Source organism: Notothenia rossii (assembly GCF_949606895.1).
Source record: "Notothenia rossii genome assembly, contig: scaffold_277, whole genome shotgun sequence".
Taxonomy (NCBI): domain Eukaryota; kingdom Metazoa; phylum Chordata; class Actinopteri; order Perciformes; family Nototheniidae; genus Notothenia; species Notothenia rossii.
The window spans coordinates 32,985-54,123 of record NW_027639812.1 but is presented as its reverse complement, the minus strand read 5'-3'; the positions used below and the strand labels follow the sequence as shown (position 1 = coordinate 54,123).

At 37.4% G+C, this 21,139-nt stretch overlaps 2 protein-coding genes across 4 annotated transcripts; both read left to right on the top strand.

The window, feature by feature from the left end:
* Nucleotides 1–524: 524 nt before the first annotated feature.
* Nucleotides 525–11,027, top strand: LOC307027372 (caytaxin-like). 2 transcript variants are annotated; one of them, XM_079695612.1, is made up of 10 exons: nt 525–1,436; nt 2,729–2,893; nt 3,754–3,856; nt 4,512–4,643; nt 5,590–5,676; nt 6,483–6,581; nt 7,203–7,238; nt 7,547–7,615; nt 7,738–7,793; nt 8,297–11,027. In XM_079695612.1, the coding sequence occupies exons 1-9, from the start codon at nt 1,280–1,282 to the stop codon at nt 7,769–7,771; spliced, it is 882 nt and encodes a 293-aa protein (XP_079551738.1). In that variant the 5' UTR covers nt 525–1,279; the 3' UTR covers nt 7,772–7,793; nt 8,297–11,027. The 2 variants fall into 2 exon arrangements, with proteins under 2 accessions (XP_079551738.1, XP_079551739.1); XM_079695613.1 differs by lacking the exons at nt 525–1,436; nt 2,729–2,893 and adding an exon at nt 2,930–3,349.
* Nucleotides 11,028–12,875: 1,848 nt separating this feature from the next.
* Nucleotides 12,876–18,409, top strand: LOC307027370 (nicotinamide riboside kinase 2-like). Of its 2 annotated transcripts, XM_079695609.1 has the most exons (8): nt 12,878–13,098; nt 14,608–14,698; nt 15,232–15,280; nt 15,506–15,680; nt 16,917–16,988; nt 17,522–17,628; nt 17,885–17,970; nt 18,149–18,409. In XM_079695609.1, the coding sequence occupies exons 1-7, from the start codon at nt 13,073–13,075 to the stop codon at nt 17,968–17,970; spliced, it is 606 nt and encodes a 201-aa protein (XP_079551735.1). In that variant the 5' UTR covers nt 12,878–13,072; the 3' UTR covers nt 18,149–18,409. The 2 variants fall into 2 exon arrangements, with proteins under 2 accessions (XP_079551736.1, XP_079551735.1); XM_079695610.1 differs by lacking the exon at nt 15,232–15,280 and having other exon boundaries at nt 12,876–13,098.
* Nucleotides 18,410–21,139: the final 2,730 nt, after the last annotated feature.

Sequence of the window (21,139 nt, the reverse complement as noted above, 5' to 3'; positions counted from 1 at the left end):
TATAACCCTGATTTATGAGCAGTGGTGGGTTAACGTCACACTGAAGAAGTTAACAACAGCAAAGATACCCAAGGGAGAAACTTGGTATACGCTACTTAGAAAAGCTCAAAATATTTTTTTAAATACAAGGGCGTAAACAATCAGTCACATGCCAGCAGATAATGCCCCTCAATTAAGCTACATAAACATAAATAGATTAAATACATCAATTATCAGACAGTTATTTACCTTGGTTTAAAATAAATGGTCTTGTTTTATAAAATCTTAAATGATCAATGGTTTAATATTAATAAAATGATATGGATGCATTCATTTGTTGACTACTTAAATGTTGCAGCTGATAAAAGATAAGTTTCTTTTTTAATTTTTTTACTACCTTTACTGCCAGGTGGCTTCTATATTTCACCAACAAATAAATTAATATCTTAACCTATATCAATGCAGGATATTTCATTTGTTAATTACATTGTGTGTAATTAATCTAAATATGTATAGTAACTACATTTATCAAATGCATGTAGAGCATACATTTAAACAGAAAATGGAAATGAAATGTAAAAATACCAATCAAATCAAATTCAAGTTTATTTATATAGCACTTTTCATACACGAAGGTAACTCAGAGTGCTTCACAAACCAAACAAATAGAACACTTACAAATAAAAACAAAATACTATCTCCCCCTTCCGAGGTCATAATCAGAGTAACATATAGCTTTCTGATTAAACGGAACAGTTTCTAAATATAATTACATGTATTTCTTGATGTTGGGGAAATATTTTCCTGCGCCCATAACTTTGACCCAGTTTCTCAGTTAATACTGAGGACAGGCCTGTAACCATGGGCAACCGTGCTCTCAGTGATTCGTCTCCATATTCCTCAGCTGATAGAGATGTTATGGTTTGATCTTAATATGCACAATGTTGATTCTTCTCTCAGAACCAGCTAAATACATGGGTCAGGGGTAGAGATCTTCAGAATTGGTTTGTCAACTCGTGGCACAACACATGTTTTGTGAATTCTCCGGCCGAAGCTCCAAATAAACCATCAGTGTTTGCCATGAAAGTTCCAGCTCTCTCCGTGTCTCTCTGAGTCCTGTTTCCAATTACTTCAGAAGTTTCCATCACACTTGAGATAACTCACATTTACTTTGAGTTTTTCCTGATCTTCTGGTCTCCCTGCAGCTCTCTCCCTGGATGTTTCTCCCCCTGGAGGAGGAGGAGGAGGAGGAGGAGGCGTTTCTTCGTCCCGTAAACGGCGGACCCTGATTGCCCCGGAAATGAATCTGTCTCTGGACCGCAGCGAAGGCTCTCTGCTGTCGGACGACTTCCTGGACACGCCGGACGACCTGGACATCAACGTGGACGACATGGACACGCCGGACGAGACGGACTCTCTGGAATTCATCACCAACGGCAACGAGCTGGAGTGGGAGGGTAAGGGGTTCAAAAACAACAAAAAAACATGCATGACTTTGAACCCCCTTCATCATCCCTTTATAATTGAAGCATGACACAGACCTTTAGGAACTAGTTTAAAATGATATATGTTCAATTCAGTCTGGATCTTAAACTTCAAATACAATAGGCTAATTATTCAGATTCAGAATTTAAAAAATAAGAACAAAACATGCATGACTTTGTTACCCCTTGAACTTTGACTTTTAGTTAATTATTTTTAGGATCTTAATTTGAATGCAGGAGGCTGATTGTTTATTCAGAATCATAATTGGGTTTACAGCTACATAAGTAACTACAAAAAGAAATGCAAGAACATGGAAGAGCTGTGCAGCTAATTCTGAATTAAACGTATTTATTATAGAGGTGGTATTGTGTTAAATGAGTCTGTGCACTGAAGCCTGCAGAATCAGAACATTATTTCACGCAGCCGAACTTTGAAATAGATTTATTTTCTGACCACACTTCTTTTGAGGAAAATCCCAATTTGACAAAATAAAGAATTTGGTATCCATGCTCTGGTTGGAAGTTGAATCCAAAATATTCACACTGCAATGAAATGGAAGACAATTCATAAAAAAAATTAAGCTCTTTTCCCCATTTCTTCATAAATTATTACTTAAAGAGCAACTTCCAGGTTAAAGACACCTGTGAATAAATGTGTAGGAAAATGATGTATACACAGCGAACAGGGGGAGCGTTGAAGTCCCGTTTCTTTGTCTGCACAAAACGAACCCAGGACCGAAAGCTAGCAAGGTTTCTTTTCCTGTTAGGGAAATAGTGGACTCGATGTCCTGACAACCTGCACAAACACAATACTGCACCATGATTACAAATGGTGAAATACAATGTAAAACTACCGAAAAATACCAGACCGCTCAACACAACTGCTCAACGCAACTGCTCAACGCAACTGCTAACTCTGAATTCCTGCCCTTATGTCTCGTAAAACATATCAAATCCTGGATTCGCTTTTTTAATTGTAATTTTCAAGCAAGTTTAAGCATAAATGTAGAAAAAAAAAAACCCTGCAAGTTGCTCTTTAAATGTGTGATTTTTGCTTATTGAAGGTATGTCCATAAACTCCCAAAATATGTGATGTTTGTTATTTTGAATCGTACTTTTTTTATATTTTGCTCCTTTGGTTTTTTTAACTTTCTTTCCTCTCACTGTGTTTCTGTATTCACTTTGTACACCATACTGAATTCCTTCTATGTGTACTACGAGCGGATAAAAGAGATGAATCTTCATGGTATTCTGTTTCCCTCCAGACGACGCCCCGGTGGCCTCGGCTAAAGCGGCCCCCGCCTCCGGCCCCCTGCAGGCGGACGAGGGGAACAGCGGGAGACTCTGGAGGACCGTGGTCATCGGGGAGCAGGAGCACCGCATCGACATGCAGATCATCAGACCCTACCTCAGGGTCATCTCTCATGGAGGTCAGTCAGCCCCTACCTCAGGGTCACCTCTCATGGAGGTCAGTCAGACCCTACCTCAGGGACATCTCTCATGGAGGTCAGTCAGCCCCTACCTCAGGGTCATCTCTCATGGAGATCAGTCAGCCCCTACCTGAAGGTCATCTCTCATGGAGTTCAGTCAACCCCTACCTCAGGGTCATCTCTCATGGAGGTCAGTCAGCCCCTACCTGAGGGTCATCTCTCATGGAGGTCAGTCAGCCCCTACCTCAGGGTCACCTCTCATGGAGGTCAGTCAGCCCCTACCTCAGGGTCATCTCTCATGGAGGTCAGTCAACCCCTACCTCAGGGTCATCTCTCATGGAGGTCAGTCAACCCCTACCTCAGGGTCACCTCTCATGGAGGTCAGTCAGCCCCTACCTCAGGGTCATCTCTCATGGAGGTCAGTCAGCCCCTACCTCAGGGTCATCTCTCATGGAGGCTTGACTTTTGTAAATAATTAAAGTTATTTTACTTGCTTACTTTACTTACTTAAGCTCCTATATACTTCTACTCTGTTTCAATTCAGAGGCAAATATATTTGTTATACTCTTAAGATCAGACTGGATATAATTAATTAGTCCCACATTTTTCGTCACAGCAGCAGAAAGGCACGATACATTAGTTAAAATCTTAGTGAAATAAAAATATTACATATTTTCATCCCTTTTTTTGTGCTTCTGTATGTCTTGTGCTACCTTAAATGTTCCCAATATGAGATAAATAAAGGTATTATCTTATCTGTTCTTATTGAATATAATTGAATCCTATCTATTTCATCTGATTTTATATCAAGCCATCCAGAGAAGCATTATCCCATGTTTCCTCTGAACCTCTCTCCTCAGGTTATTATGGGGAGGGTCTGAACGCCATCATCGTTTTCTCCGCCTGTTACCTGCCGGACAGCAGCTGCTCCGACTATCACTACATCATGGAGAACCTCTTCCTGTGAGTCAAATATTATATTAAAATACACGTTTTAATAATAATCATACAGGGTTTATTTAAAGTACAAGCAGGCATCTCAAGAAATCAAAAATAGGATCCACGGTTAGTTTCATTTTAAAGTTAACAAAGGGTCAGCAAATAAAAAATAAAAGCACTGGTTGCAATAAAATCATTATTTATATCAAATGAAAATGAAAATTAGATGTAAGACAATTGTCTTGTTGGTGGTTTTGGATAAAAGATGGTCGGAAATGTATGAATACAATTATTATTTTACGTAAAACCGAAATATTTAAAGCGTAATCAAGACCTAATCGGAATTAAACTACAACATAGGCATGAAAATATTAAATATTAAATATATAACTATACACATAAGCTGTGTGTAAAAAAAATGCAAGCATAAGAAAGAGTATGGCACTAATGTAATGCAAACAAACGATTAAATGTGGGATAAATAAGAATAAAGCACTATATACAAATATTATAAGGAGGTGTGTGTGTCAAATATTGCTGTTTTGTTTGTGTTTTTGAGGCGCCTTTTGCCTCACAATCCCTCCATGATGCCGTACACTTTCATATGACTGTTTTTGGGGTTAATGCAGTGTTTTCCTGTTTGCACAGAAACCCCCTGACAGCTGTCCTCCTCCTGCAGGTACGTGGTGAGCAGTCTGGAGATGCTAGTGGCTGAAGATTATCTGATCATCTACATGAACGGAGCGACGCCTCGAAACAAGATGCCCGGCATCGGCTGGCTGAAGAGATGCTACCAGATGATTGACAGAAGGTGGGAGACTATGGAGAAAGTACTCCCACATATATGAGATTATACGGTGGATAATTGGATAATTAAAAGTTGACTAGAATCGGAGTTGGGTCCACTATGCTATATTTATCTGTTGAGCATTATCACAGTCAGTTTACAGAAAGCATGACATTGATGCTGACAGATAGAGAGGGGGGGTTAATGGAAGTTGTCCCTTTCTGTCAGTCAGAGGATGATTCAGAGGTTATATTTAAAACTGGACTCTGCTCAGAGAAAGCCTCTTGTTAAAGGAGTGCCTCACCCACACAAATGATCATTTATATATCGATGACACACCCTGCGTTACCTTTATATCCTGCGGAAAAAGCAGTTTTTTCGGCATGCCTTCACGATGAACGAAGAATCCGTTGACAGAGAAAATGGTTTCTGATTGAGATAAATGGGGGTTTGAGCGTAGAATAGCAAATCTATGTTTAAAAAGAATTGTGTACAAACTCTCACACAACTTGTGCACTTTAATCCAAGTCTCACTACTTCACAATCATATACTTCTCACTAAAAAACATACTATTCAAAACACAGTCTCACACTTTCAAGTTCAAGCATTCAAGTACGTGATGAATATTAAGGTTGTAGTGAAAAGCACTTGTTTGTGAACTACTGACATATGAGTGGATAAATGAGACTGTGTTATATGTTTTTAAACATATATTTTGATATAGACTTGCTGTTGTTATTAACTTCAATTCTAACTTAAATTCATCAAGAATTCTCTCAGTGTCTTGATGCTTTGTTCACCATAGAGGCATGTGAGAAATAAAACGGTTTTCTACAAGAATTCAGGGTAAACAGGGTGAGTAATTGATGTAGGAATCATCATTTTGTGGTTGAAGTACTACATGTATTTTGTAAACACCAACTAAACACTGCTAACTGAATCGACTGATTATTTGTGTTGTGTTGGCAGATTGAGGAAGAACCTGAAGTCTTTGCTCATCGCTCATCCCACCTGGTTCATACGCACCGTGCTGGCTATATCCAGACCATTTATCAGGTAACACACACACACACACGCACACACACACACACACACACACACACACACACACACACACACACACACACACACACACACACACACACACACACACAGACACAGACAGACACACACACACACACACACACACACAAGCCGATCAACCATCCATGTTTCAAAGTGGGGAATCCATCCATTCTTTTGCACTGGTTAAAAGGATTTTTCGCAGTAGTGATGTGCAAAAATAAACAAACAAACACATTGTTGGTATCAGGTAAGGATTGGGCACTGAACATCCAAGTGTTCATGAATCCCCGACTTTACACACTTTACTGCAAAAGCTTAAAAAACCACATGCTCCTTGTGTGGTCCCATTTCCAGGGTTGGGAGCTTTAAGTCGTAAATCAGAAACGACATGGACGCCTCAAAGAAGATGTATTATAATATATTACCCAGACTTTAAACAACACATTGATATCCATTTCCAGTATTGTGCATGACAAAAAAGAGCAAACAAATAAGGCAAGCTCATCGAGTGACACAGCCTAAAGCCTAACTACAAGTGGGATGCTAAATCAAAGCACACAAATGAATATGTTTTATTCATTGCTATGTAAACTTAAACATGATGACGAGTAATTTACAACTCCCAAGGTTCGATTCATTAATATTTATCAACTCAAATACCGTGAAAAGAGACATCAGTGTTTGGTACTACTGATCACAACGAACAGATCTGCTTTAAATTCACCATTATTATTATGTAACTATAACATTAGTAACGCAGTGACCATAACAGTGTGTGTTTGTGTTTTCCTATGCAGTGTGAAGTTCATGAATAAGATCCAGTACGTGCACAGTCTGGATGAACTGGCAGAGCTCGTCCCCATGGAGCACGTCCATGTTCCTGAGTGTGTGGTGCAGTGAGTATTTATGAACACTGGGGGGGGGGACGAGCCGCTGCAGATTCTCCTGCTGTCTTTACTATAACAACACTCACATGTAGATCTGGAGGCAAAGGAGAAAAAATACTTGACTGTATACCTAAGTACTACTTAATTAGAAGCAGAAACATTTGAATTACTAATACTTGCCTGAGAAAAGTATATATTCATTATTAGCTAAATATACTCCAATTAAAATTATTTGTTGTGCAGTAACATCATCTCCGTCTGTGTTTTGCTTTATATTTTTATATTTATATTACCTCTTTATTGATATATATGTTGTATTTGATTGCTCAAAATGTTTAAGGATGCTCTTAATTTAAAAATGTCTGCCCAGAAAAAGCAATAAGGCTTCAGTCTATCAGTAACATTTAAATTCTAAAACATCTAATTAGGTGTATAGCTTTCCCCTGTATTAGATGGAATAGAAATATAATGTAGTATAAAATGAAAAGTTAAGTAAAAGTAACTCTAATTTGAATATTATCTACATATAAAATATAGACTACGTTTAGCTTTTATTGACTTGTTCTTTAATAAAAGTGAAATAAGAGTATTTGATTTACTGGAGGATATAACACTGTTACTCATTTGCAGATTTGACGAGGAGAGAATTAAAGCACGGAGGGAAAGGTAAAATATATTTAATAAAATTACTCCTTCATACATTTTTATTGCACATAACATAACTGCACTTGAAATCGACCCAAATTACTACTGTGTGTGTGTGTGTGTGTGTGTGTGTGTGTGTGTGTGTGTGTGTGTGTGTGTGTGTGTGTGTGTGTGTGTGTGTGTGTGTGTGTGTGTGTGTGTGTGTGTGTGTGTGTGTGTGTGTGTGTGTGTGTGTGTGTGTGTGTGTGTGTGTGTGTGTGTGTGTGTGTGTGTGTGTGTGTGTGTGTGTGTGTGTGTGTGTGTGTGTGTGTGTGTGTGTGTGTGTGTAGGATGGAGCAGGAGCACAGACATCAGGAGCAGCAGTCAGTCCCACAGGAGCCAATTAAAAAGTCTGAGAGGTACAAATCATATTTTTCTCAGTGGACATTTTACTAGTTTGGGTCATTTGTTATTTTATTTTTAATAAGTTGTCACATCTCAACATTTCTGAAAGTTCTCTCTTATTTTTTCTATTTTGCAGGCCAAAGTCGATGGTTGTAAATCAAGGATTATGAGGACAGAACTTTGCAGGAAAAGGTAATTAAAAACACTGTTTTATTTATTTTTCTTTGCTATGAAATCGATTAACCAGATTACATGTTTACACAATTGTTTAAATAGTGAATCGTAAATGCATGTCCAGTCCGCGCATACCGTTTAAGTACAAAGATTTGATTAAGAGTGGTGTCCAATATTACAATATATCAAGATGACTTTTTCTGCATTCTTTTTTTTTTCTTATTCTTAAAAATAAGATCGTTAAACCTTGAAATATTCAGTAGAGGAGAGCGAGGTCAAATTGTTTTTAGCACAACATAACCTTACATTACTCACAGACTATATTCATTTAATAATTAAAGTATAATTGGATTGCTATCAATAGACAAGTTTTACAAAATGTAAAAATCAATATTTTGAGTGCATTTTCCCTGAAATCTGTGCACAAAACAAATTGAAATTGAAAGATTTGAATCCATATTTAAATACCTTTTATTAACATAATGCTTTTATCATTTACATATATCTCTGTCTCTTTATAGAGTGTGTGACGGACGTATGGAGCATGAACACTTCAATTTATTCCCGTATGAAGCAGAGGGTCCAACAAGTCTTCATATGCTTCCTTGTTATGCCAACATCTACCCTCTGTGCAACATGAAAATGTAAGAAGGAAGCCGATGTGGAAACTGTCATTGTTGGGTTCATAGTCATTATCCTGCTAACTTATACTTATATCATCGTGAGGCTCTGAAAAACCAGGACCTTGATTTTGGCAATGTTGTAACTTGGGGATTGTAACTCTAATTATTGAACCTGACGTTGTAACTCCAATTGAAAGCCCCTGCAGTTTCAGAGTGCATACAGTTGTTACACGTCCATTTAATATAATGATGCTACTTATCAATAAAAAAAACTAGACAGTCGGCAGTTCTGCAAACACAGCCTAACATCAATCAATTTGAACAAATTATCAAGACATAACTCGGCAACTAATATTGCTAACCCCGCTCTGTACGGCCTAAAAACGTTCTGCTCTCAGAGGTCCTAAGCTACAGTGCTGTCCGCAGCTAACTGAGTTAACAGCTAACTGTGCTAACAGCTAACTTTGCTAACAGCTAACTGTGCTAACATATAACTGCACTAACAGATTAGTGGCCTAACAGTTAACTAAGATAACATCAAACTGAGCTAACAGAAAACTGATCTCACAGCTACCTGTATCTACAGCTGACTGAGTTAACAGCTAACTGAGCTAACAGCTACCTGTACCTACAGCTAACTGAGCTAACAGCTAACTGATATAGTAGCTAATTGAGCTAACAGCTACCTGTACCTACAGCTGACTGAGCTAACAGCTAAATGATCTAACAGCTAACAACTACCTGTACCTACAGCTGACTGAGCTAACAGCTAACTGATATAACAGCTAACTGAAATAACAGCTAACTGTACCTACAGCTGACTGAGCTAACAGCTAACTGATATAACAGCTAACTGAGCTGACAAGCGAGCTATTACAGTTAGCGCTTAACTTTGCTATATCTGACAATAATATCGTATTTTAGCGACAACATTTCTTTCCATCAGCGACACAGTTTCTGAGGTCATTAGAGAGGTAGAAAAAAATTATCCAGTACCACTCAAGGGTCCATTCTTATTGTAGTCATTGCAGCATCAAATGACTTTGAAACATTGAAATAAAAGGTAAAATTACAAAATGTTGCTTTATTTATAACTATTTTTAACTAAATTAACCGAAGACGGAGATAAGCGCTTTGCCTAACACTAAAGATGTGTACATAATGTAAGTGAGGAAAGATATAACACTTGACTAAGACGTGTAACAACAACTTTATTCATGTAGCAGATGCTGATCCTGGGTCAGTGTTCAAGCTTAGACCAAACACACATTTATATTCTGGTCAATATAATGTGTGTTCGATGTAAATAACAATGCATCAGATGCCTTCATCTTAGGTTTTTTGCCTCATATTGCCTGCTGTATCATGAGGCCTTCTTACTGTCTCTCATGCTGTTTAGAAAATGTCCAAATGTACTAACATCTGTATTTTATTTGTATGATGTGCCTGAAAAAAAACGGAAAATTATAAATATTTGCATTTTGTGTCTTGGAAAACCCCATATGAGAAGAATCTTTAAGAATCATATATCTGTTGTAAAATACGCTTTATTTTGTGCATAATGGCCAAAGATGTCATACAGTAGGCCTACGGCATTTAGCAAATACGTATGCTTTGCATTATTATTCAGACTATGTATTTGCATAATGTCATAAGATACCAATATAATACTTACCCACCATTTACAGAATATCTGCAATAAATTGTATGGAATTTGTGGCATATTCAAGGCAAAGTGTGTGTAGATTGTGCATATCTATTATTCTTATTGATCAGTTTCATATGGGAACATTTTCTGTCAGCGGCTTGTGAAAGAAAGTTGTTTTATTATTTCATAATCCTAAAGTTTAGATATAAAGGTTTGTTCAGTACTGCAGAGCGACTTCCTCAGCACATGTTATTATTTAAAACGTTTTAAACCTTTCTCTATGAATGCATTATGGGTTTGAAGTGTTTGGGTTTTGTAGATTTACTCATGTCTTCCAACTGTTCAACTTATTGTAGCAGGAGGGCAGAGGAGTTTTATTTTTGTAAAGAAATGCATTATAGTATTTCCTGCCTGCCTTCTTTTTTTATTTTGCACTTTGCATTTGGTTATGTTAAGGAGGAAATAGTCAATACTGTGTTTTTGTTAAGTAGCATTACATGCAGTTGTGTAGCTGATGGTAAGGTATGAACAGGTTTATCTTATTTGGTACAGAAAAATGAAATATCTGTTGATAAAAGTGTAATTTAAATTCTTTTATTTTTCTTTTGTGTTACGGAAATGACACAGAGGTTCAACTTTTGTATCATTTTCAAAGAAATTGATCAATGTTTATCGTCATCATGGTTTGTTTGCTGTACTGAGTGCCTATTTTTAACCAAATGATTAAAATAAGTCCATGAAAAGTGAAGGAATGTAGCCTTTCCATGTAGTTATTTTACTTTATAGGTTTAATCGAATCACACCCAATATAAAAATTGGGTGTGATTTTCATTTTGACTATAAAAGCACAATATATTGTTACAAATCATTTGCCTACCATTTGTCTTATGCTACATGTTCGCTCAGATTTAAATGGTAAAGATGATCCTTCATTGGTTCTGCCTTGTAAATAAAACCTAATAAACTGTTCCTCCCAACATCTGTTTTGTTTTGTCGTGCTCAATCTGTACAAATCTTATTGTATATGCAGTCTATGGCACATATCAGGGCTGTCCCTCCCTACAGGCCGATCATGCAGACTGCGTGGGGCCTCACCTTGCGGAGGGGGCCTCATCCTGCGGAGGGTGCCTCAACTGAGCAGAAAATGTGGCGCACCTATGCGCTTATGCGGCACAATTAGTGTGGCGCGGCACGGTTTTGCCGCTGCGAGACTCCACTAGTCGTCGTCGTCGTCGTCGTCGTCGTCGTCGTCCCCCCCCCCCCCGTCGACAGAGGCTTGTGTGTTGTGTGTATAAAAACTTGTGAAGAGCACTCCTGTTTGAGTTGTTGACCAGGATATTTTTTTACTTGATCTTTTTAATAGCAATATTGTAAAGTTGAATGTGTTTTGGGTCGTTACTGTAAAAAACACATCTGAATGATGTTACTATTACAGTACAACCTATCTAATATAAAAATGTCCAACACATCATACAGAAATATGTTCATGCTTCCAATGCAGCATATCTCCTGCACAGAACAAAATTAAGAAACCTGTTATCTTAATCTCGCTTTGCAAAAATCGTTTAATGGTTCTGATAATTCAAAAAAAATGCGGTCCCCTTTGTCAGTATGTAAAGCTTCAGCGGGATGCCCTTCATGTCCATCTTGTCCTGGATTAAAGGGGGTGTCCTCCTTTGATGCAACTGTTATAATCACATGAGTCACCTTTCACACACTTCTCTATTACAAATTACACTGACACAGAGGGAACCTGGCTGTTGACCCCTGACCCCAGATGGCTGTGACAGGCTTCACATTGCACGTATACAAACACACAAATAGAAATGAAAGTCACGAGCATTGTCAGCGGACAGAGAGGCACTTTACAGAAGGTGATAAACCTCGAGGGACGTGAGGTTTAAAATGCACAGATAGGGAATGACTAACATATTAATTATAGAATATTATACATGTTGGTTACGTGAATGCATCAATAATATTAGTACAGTGATATTGATACTTGTCCCCTGATATAAGTCCCACCTGATGAATATAGATGTGAATTTGCTGCTTTACTTACACATGCTTTTCCTATGTCATTAAATTAATATGTTCTTAATTCATCGCACTATTTATATAGATTAATGATTTTGAAATATTTTTTTTGTAAAATCACAATCCCTAATCCTATTAGCATCAAATCATACTTAAAGTAATGAAAGTAATAGTAGGCTTAATCATTAATCAGAAAGGCCCATGTCAGAATAATATAAACAATAATATTAGATTATAACCATTATAATATACACCTTTATGCTGGCCTAGCTGAATTTAATTAGTTTACTTTATATACTGCTGGATTGTTCAACCTATAATAATACATCAGCACGTTTTATTTATGTTTTTGTATCATTATTGTCTGTTTATTGTAGTTGGAGTAAAACGTACAATGTTTATCTATGAGATGTGGTGGAGTAGAGGTAGAAAATAGCAGAAAATCTAAAGTACATTATAAAAGAACAGTACTTCAGTAAATGTACTTAATAACTGTCCACCATTGTGCATTTAACACCATCAATGGTAGTTTCCACAGTACGTGAGTTATGCTGTATCAAGTGGATTAAAGGGATCAACCAATAGTACGATCTGCTGATAGAGTGATGGAGAGGAGCAGGTGCTGGGAAATATGTTAATATGGGAAAGTTCAAGGGCTGTGATTGGCTGGTGGCAGGAGATATGCGAGCTCTGATTGGCTGCCGTGAAGGAGGCACGTAACACGACGTACGATCACGACTGATCACGAGTACCCCCATGCCTGCGAGAATGATGACGTTTTACGCAAGCTGGATATAAATTGCAGTACCTCGCGCTCAGTCAGTTAATGGAGCAGTAGAGAGAAGCGATTTTCAGAGCTTTAAAAACTTACATTTACGCCTTTTTAAGCGTTTAATTTGTTAGGTCTATATCCTTAACTTTAGTTTGAAAGTACACTTGCGTGTTTTTTCAGCTGACGTTGAGCAGGACTTTGGGAAAGACAAGAAAAAATGAAATACATTATAGGAATTGGCGGGTAAGTGTTTATATTTTTAACTAACAGCTGTTTTTTGCTTACATTTAGCTAGAAAATGTTATAAATATTTGTATTGCAGCCTAATGCTCTGACAGTTGAGTGGAGTAGTTAATATCAACCTGTTGACTAATATTATCTTGTGAAACGTGAGGTTCATGCAGATATTTTGAATTAGAAGTTTAAATATATAGTTGTTTATTTTCATTAAATGGGGATTTATATTCGCTTCTGGTTGATAAAGATTGTACATCATTATTTGACACATGTTTTATCAGCTGCCCGCCAGAAAGAGGTGCCGTTAAACCGGTTTAAAGCATGGGTGTGTAAAGAGAACTGGATGCACCGTCAATTCCTATGCGAGTTACTTTGAGGCGATTGAAGCTCAAAATAGAGCGAGTATAGATCCATAGTACCCGTATGTGGGCCCATTGAGCATGCGCAGTTGAGTTTTCCTTTAAGCCCAGCCTCCAACCTTCCGGTCTCTTCTCAGTTAAATGAATAGAGAAGGAAAAATAACTGGTTACAGTTTTTAGTACATTTTACAACTGTCAGACCCTAATGATTTAATTAAGGGCTACAGAAGTGTTAGTACAGGGTAGTTTATCCAGCTGATTTACTGACGTTTCTTTTCCACAATGTAAGCCAGCCAAAATGACGTCACGGTAGTTGTAGTACCACCGTTTATCCACCACGGTCATTCACAAAAAATCGGCTTCAGCGGGAGTCCCTGGTTTGTTGGTTTGTTGTCATACATCGAGCGGGACATTTGAAAATTCACCGGCAGACCATAAACTGAAGCTAGAGACAGGCGAAAAGTGGAGGGAAATGTAACTTGACTACTGCCCTGCATAAAACAACAACAGTTTAATGTTATGTTTATCATTTATATAAACCCTTTTACATAAGGACTTGACACTATTTCATTGCATGTTATATTATGAAAACATACCTTGTGCTTTTATTCAACATGAATTGTTTATAAAAGCAGGGCAACTTTTAATTACATATGCATCTTTTAATACATTAAACATTGTTTTTAAGCAAATGTGGCTTCTTTTCCTGTTTACAGATAAACTACTTAATGTATTTACTTACTTATAAATGTAAACAAAGTGTGCCATGTGGCTCTATAGGTGCAAACATTGCATGGTTGCTTTTAAATATTTTGGTGTTTAAATCATAACTGTATCTTTCTGTTAAAAAAATAGTTAATATTTTCTATTTTAAATTACTTTTTGCCTTTTTTGTTTACAGAGTCAGTCGAAAATTGGAGGTAGATTTGACATAACTATTGCCCGGATCAAAAACTAATAATTATAATTTAAGCAAATGGGGCTTCTTGTCCTGTTTACAAATAAACTATTTATTTCATTTACCTGCTTATAAATGTAAACAAAGGGTGCCATGTAGGAAAAGTAGTTTAGCTTTTAAACCATTACTGTAACTTTCTGTTCATCATATTATAAATAATTTGTGGTTTTAAATTGTTATTGCTTTTTTTGTTTACAGGGTCACTAATGGTGGGAAAACCACCCTGACCAACAAGTTGATCAAGACGTTGCCCAACTGCTGTGTTGTGCACCAAGACGACTTTTTCAAGGTGAGTTTAAGCAAGAGGATAGTTTACAGTTTTATTTGATGTTATTGTCGGCCTAGTTTTCCCTTTCATTAAATCTGCATGAGCTTTTATGTAAAGTTAAGGGTGCCGCCCAGCGACCTCTCCCACCCCCCACTCTGTCCCCCTCAGTAGAGATATGTTAATGCCTTTCAGGATAGCTTCTTTACTGCTTCAGTCACGATTACCTCTCTTGTGTCTTTTACATTTCTTCAGATTCCTGGAGTAGCTTTACAACACGTCTTAACTTTTCTAACATACATCCATATCTCCTCAATCAACCTTTTTGTTATATCTTTTTTAGCATTTCTCTCTTCCCTGATTTAGTTTAAGCTGTGTTCTTTTGGTAGATAGCTTGTTTTATTTAGTGCATTGCCCTTTGCTTGTGTTTCTATGTGTGCACTTGTTTAGCCTTATTACTCTTAGCATTGTTCTTATTGCTCGAGCATGTGAGTGGGATCTGAAGTGTTCAGAGCTGTGAGGTTGCAGCAATGTTTTATTGGTGACTGTTATTTCAGAAACCAGATCAGATAGAAGTCGGGGACGACGGCTTTAGACAATGGGATGGTAAGACTTCACCAAAGACTGCCTGAGTCACTTCAATGTCATATAAACCCTCCAACATTACATACATTATTAAAGCCATTGGCACAACACCATTAAGCTGACAACACCCCCTAGTATCTTGGAGCAAAATACAAAACACATTTACATATTTTCATATCTTTGACTGTCTTATTAACGAGCTATCTTTTCCATCGTCTGCCTTTTTCTATTGATCTCTCTCCACAGTGATCACAGCCATGGATATGGAGTCCATGACCAACACAATGAAAGCCTGGATGGAGAACCCGGTGAAGTTTGCTCGTTCTCACGGCGTCCCGCTGTCTTCTGCACCCGAAGAGTCCAACCCGGACGAGCAGACACACATCCTGATCGTGGAGGGCTTCCTGCTCTACAACTACCCGTGAGTCCATTTTATTCACTTGTTTCACTTGCTGGGTATATCGCCTTTTAGCAGTACAATGTCTAACTGGGGAATGGTTGAGACTCTGGAGGTAGAGCAGTTTGCTTGTGGAAGTTTCCTTTAGCAAGACCCACTTTATTACCCAAATTGCCCCTGTTTAGCTCCGACATCATTGGTGTGAAAGAGGGAGAAACTACCAAGTGTTTTATCTGGTTAGTTAGAAAAGGGCAATATAAATACAGTCCATTTAACATAACATTATTTTGTGTTGCATGAACTTGCATCACACTGAACTGCTGTCATGAGATGTCGGTTTATATATAATCTTCTTTTTAAGTAAAGAGGTAAACTATTCCAAATTAGGATAAATGAATGAATTAGTCTATGTGGGGAAACTCAATGGTCATAGCAGACAGACACAAAATACAGTGTCAACCTTGAAAGAATATTGCTATAGGGTTATTTTGTTATTGTAAATAAGGCGTAAGATGAAGGTACAAATTGTTGAAGATGAATAACTTCTAGGTTCAGTCGAAAAACACCATTATGTCAAAACGTATTGATGTTATCAAGTGTTCTTTAAGACGTGATGTGCAGAGGAAACAAAATGGAAGTCTCAAGTTCTATAAATGGTCAAAGGCAGTATATTTACATAATGTACAAAATGTCTCTAAATTAACCATCCGTTTTCAGTGAAAGGGAATATTATATCACTTTTTTTAAATCCTGGGGAATTCATGACTGAGACGAGACGTGCTGTGAAGAGTTACTGAAGCTTCTCATGAACTCATGTGCCGAGAGAGATAAGGTTCTTCAGCTGCTGATGGGGAGGAGCTACTCTGTGATGAAGACTCATGTTGAGCTGCGGAGTTACAGATAACAAGTGATCAGCAGCGCCCTCAAACCAAAATGCAGATTTTCCCCGTAACATTTTAAAGTGATGCCAGAAAACAATATTTCTGTTCGTCAAAAGCTGTATAATGTACGAACATCGTGTCAAATAGACCGTCTGATGGCAGAGACAGCTTTGTTTTTACGGAGCTCCGATGTCACGTTGTTGTTTGTATACGGCCGCCATGTTGATATATCTTATGTACAAGATGAGCGCTACAGTATTGCCCTCATACTATATCTTTCTAGAAAACCCCCTGTTATGCCTTTTTTCCTCTAGTTAGTTAGTTAATAACATTTAGTACTTTTGTTTTTACTGAAAGTTCTTGTTCCTCTCTCCTCCAGCCCCCTGCTGGACGTTTTCGACAAGAGCTTCTACATCACGATTCCTTACGAGGAGTGCAAGAGAAGGAGAAGGTGAGCACACACAGTTTAGACTGCTAATGTCCCCTATTTATTGATATAAATACATTTAATGTATATAGTGCTTTAATAAGTATACAAAGAAACTGTGCAAAAAAACCTGCATACAAAAATGAAAAGACACAAGATGCTAGGGCTACATGTTTTGGAAAAAATAATATTTGCAATTACTTTGAGTGATATTGAGATAGGATTTGTGATGTTACACATATAAACATTATCAATTTAAAATGATCATGGTTTTTAAGAGGATCTGTACCAAAAAAGGATTGTTTTATTGACTATATAGTTAAGAATGAGACTTCTCTGCAGCATCACAACACATCCATTCAGATAATCTCACATATTTTACATTTACCAAATATTCCTGTGGATATTGTAGTAATGCATATTGCCATTTATAAAAAGCTTATTAATTGAGCAGCCCTGCCAGATTTCAATGAATGAATTGACCTCGGCTGTTTGTATTGCCTGTTAATCCTTTCATCGTAAATGCATATCTCATAACATTGTGTTTATTATTTCAGTACGAGGCAGTACACGGTCCCCGACCCCCCCGGCCTGTTCGACGGGCACGTGTGGCCGATGTACCTGAAGCACAGGAGAGAGATGGAGAGCAGTGGCCTGCATATTGGTACGTAACAGCTCCTGTCTTACTTTATAATAATATATATATTTCAGAAACCTTAAGGAGATCCTGTGTAATGTGTTCTTGGATTCCCACTTTATGTTGTACTTGTATTTAATGTTGAAGTGCAATCTTTTAAGCATATCATAATATTTGTCTGTGTTAAAGGGGACTTTTTCAAAATACTTTTTTTGATCATTGTGAGGAAATCCTGTGTAATGTGCACTTTTTTAACGCATTATTCATGTTGTGTGTGTTGCAGAGTGCCTGGATGGTTTGAGCTCTAAAGAGGAGATCTACACCCAGGTGTACGAGAGCATTCAGAACAACCTGCTCAATCGTTTATAGGTAAGGACATTTTAAAGTCTTTCATCATTTCTGAAAATCATATTTAAAAGTTTCTGTGTATATCATAGTTGGAAAGAAATATGTGATATGTAATGGCTGACATTCAGGCTTTGTTGTACACCTAAAAGCCAGTCATTTAATTTAAAATGTAACATTGTTTTTCCTGTGTTTCCCACAGCAGGAGGACTCCTCTCCATCCCTGTACAGAACCTGTAAATAGTCCCGAGGATACTTTTTTTATGAACTTTTTTTCTAATTGTATTCTTTGTTCGTGAATGTAACAAAGCAATGTTAACTTATCATTGTCTTTTTTTATTTTTTGTTGAGTTGTGTTTGAACCCCAGCTTTACCGTTATGTTTTGTTAAACCACTGACTTTACTGGACCCTTGGTCACATCGTCCTGCAAATAAACGCTTCAGTTGCTGTGGAAAAACCGTACATCCAGGCCTGTGTGTCACGTCTCTTCATCACAAGATTAAATGTATATTAATATTTACTGTTAGATTTATGGAATTTAAAAGGGGAAAAACTACCCTTTTTTTATATTGTTATTATTTGTATTAGTTACTCAGCGGGTTAAAATAATTAATACAAAATATAAATCAATTAAATATTGTGTACTTTCATGAATTAAGATACCTGGCAGTATATCATTACAGCTATCTCAAACTTTAACCTGATTTTAAAATGATGAACACATTAATGGCTAATTATAAGATATGATTAATAATATTCTGTACACGAAGTACTTTCAGTTAAGGAACTCGAAGTATATTTTAATGCTAACACCTTTACGTAAAGGCAGGGTTCGTACGGGTGCTGGAAATGCTTGAAATTTCATGTGGTGTTTTCAAGGTTTGAAAAGTGCTTGGATTTTGGATAAAGTGCTTGAAATTGCACTTGCTTTACTTTTATAACAAATTGCTGTCTGACTGAATAGTTTGCTGAGTAAATTATATTATTTTTTTAAAATGAATGAATTTCTATACACAATACTCCCGTGATTGGTGGGAAACCAAACTGATACTTTTAATTTTTTATTTAACCAGATAAAAGCATTGAGATAAAATATCATTTTCAATGCTGACCATATGTAGAGTGGAAGCTTACCTAAAATGGCTTTATACATGAATAAAAAACAATGCTGCATCCTACGCATAGTAAGTGAGGACCATCAAGTTAGGCTATACAGTTTGCAATGATGAGTCCTATAGGGTGCATTCGATATATTAGTATATAACGCATTGCAGCATGGTAGAGTGGGTCAAGTTTGGCCAAAACAGTGGGACAGGCAAATCTATAAATGGTGTCACCGTAGTCCAGCTGGGACAGGAATAAGCCAGAGACCAACCTTTTATGGGATGAAATTGAAAAACAACATTTAAGTCTGAAAAGGAAGCCAAGAGTGAATTTCAATTTCTTTGTTAGAACTTCAATATGGTGTTTAAAGTTCAGATTACTCTCCAACCAAAAGCCCAGATATTTGAAGGTACGACAAACTCAACAAAGACACCATCAAGGGTGTCAATGGAGAGACAAGAGGACGCTGACTTGGGAGCAAAAAGCATTGCTTTGGTTTTCTTACTGTTCAAAAGCAGTTTGGAATCAAGAAGCGCATGCTGCAGCGTGATAACATCAGATTTTAAATTGGAAACGGCCATATCCAGAAAAGGAGCACATGAGTATACAATAGTGTCATCAGCATACATATGATAGGTAGAAAACTGCATCTGATTACAAATATTGTTTACATATAATAAAAAGAGCAAGGGCCCCAAAATAGAGCCCTGTGGAACTCCCTTCTCCAAGGTGACAGGGTCAGAGACAGTGCTACCCAACCTGACACATTGAGCACGATCGGTTAGATAACTCTGAAACCAGCAAATGGCATTATGACCGAAACGAGACACCAACATAACATTAGACATCATGTGGTGATCTACAGTGTCAAATGCTTTGGCTAGGTCAATAAACAATGCAACACAAACAGATTTTTTATCCAAAGCAGCCTCAAAGTTCCGTTAAGCGAGCTGTTGAGCATCGTAGTTCAGACTCAGATCAGAATCAGAAAACCTTTATTAGTCCACAGAGGGGACATATACGTTGTTACAGAAGAAAAGAGCCTCTGGCAGCTTAATGTTATGTATGTTACATGCAAAAAAAGTATTTAAAGTAAAAAGTTATATAATTTACAAAATACACATCCTGTAACAGTTCTGAGGATTTAGCAGCCAGGTATATATTGCAGTTTTTAACGGCATATACAGTATGTATATACAGGGTTGGGTGAAGTGTTTTGCCCAAAATATCAAAAATACCTCATTTGCACTTTTCCCCATAAAAATGAATTGTAATCAATACTTTTAGATGTAAATGGCTTATTGTATCATTACTATGGGTCTCTGAAACAATCAGACTTTTACCACACTGTTATCAGACTTTTAGCACTCTTTTCCCCGCAGAAACGACTTTAAACCATCAGTGTCACTATTGTGGGGATGTAGGAATGTACCTGTGTCTGGTGCGGAGCCTCCCTGCACTTTAAATCAATTGATGTGCCTTTTTTAAATCGTAATTTCTACTGTTAATGCACTGTGCTCATGTCGGGTGATGCGCTCCCTGGAGCATTCCTGTGGGGAAACTTGGAACTGCACTTAAATCACTTGGTTCTTTTTAAGCCATTTAAAATAGTTGTTCTCACTTTTAAAATACTTTCTGCCCTAGAAATGATTTTTAATCAGTATTACCATTATTTAGGGGCTGCATGAACACAAATTTGAGCATCCCTGCACACTTTCCTCCTCTTTAAAACCCTTTTCAGTGAGGTGCTGATTCTCTCCTGTTTTTCTGCCCCTATTTAAACACTTTTCCTCCTTCCACCTTGCTAGAGGGGAAATCTCTATTTCAGCCCTGATTTTGGAACATCTTGTAAATTAGTTAAATGTAGCCTTGTGTTTTTATTTAAGTCGCTGTTCATTGTTTGTTTTATAAAGCAGATTGAATTATATCCTATGGACGCTGATGTGTGGATGTTGTGTCCTTTTGATAACTTTGTTGAGCTTGTTTTTAGCTGCATTTCTTTTTCTATCTCACTGAACAAAGTCCCTGTGTGTGAACTGGTTCAGCTGGTGAGGCTGGTTATGAATCAGAGGAGGAGCTGCAGACAGG

Bases quoted from the DNA above. Each gene is read 5' to 3' on its own strand.
- LOC307027370 (XM_079695609.1), top strand. From the start codon at position 13,073: ATGAAATACATTATAGGAATTGGCGG. The intron at 15,281-15,505 runs GTAAGACTTCAC...CTCTCTCCACAG, and splicing joins CGGCTTTAGACAATGGGATG to TGATCACAGCCATGGATATG. The intron at 17,629-17,884 runs GTACGTAACAGC...TGTGTGTTGCAG, and splicing joins GAGCAGTGGCCTGCATATTG to AGTGCCTGGATGGTTTGAGC.
- LOC307027372 (XM_079695612.1), top strand. From the start codon at position 1,280: ATGAATCTGTCTCTGGACCGCAGCGAAGGCTCTCTGCTGTCGGACGAC. The intron at 3,857-4,511 runs GTGAGTCAAATA...CTCCTCCTGCAG, and splicing joins ATCATGGAGAACCTCTTCCT to GTACGTGGTGAGCAGTCTGG. The intron at 4,644-5,589 runs GTGGGAGACTAT...TTGTGTTGGCAG, and splicing joins TACCAGATGATTGACAGAAG to ATTGAGGAAGAACCTGAAGT.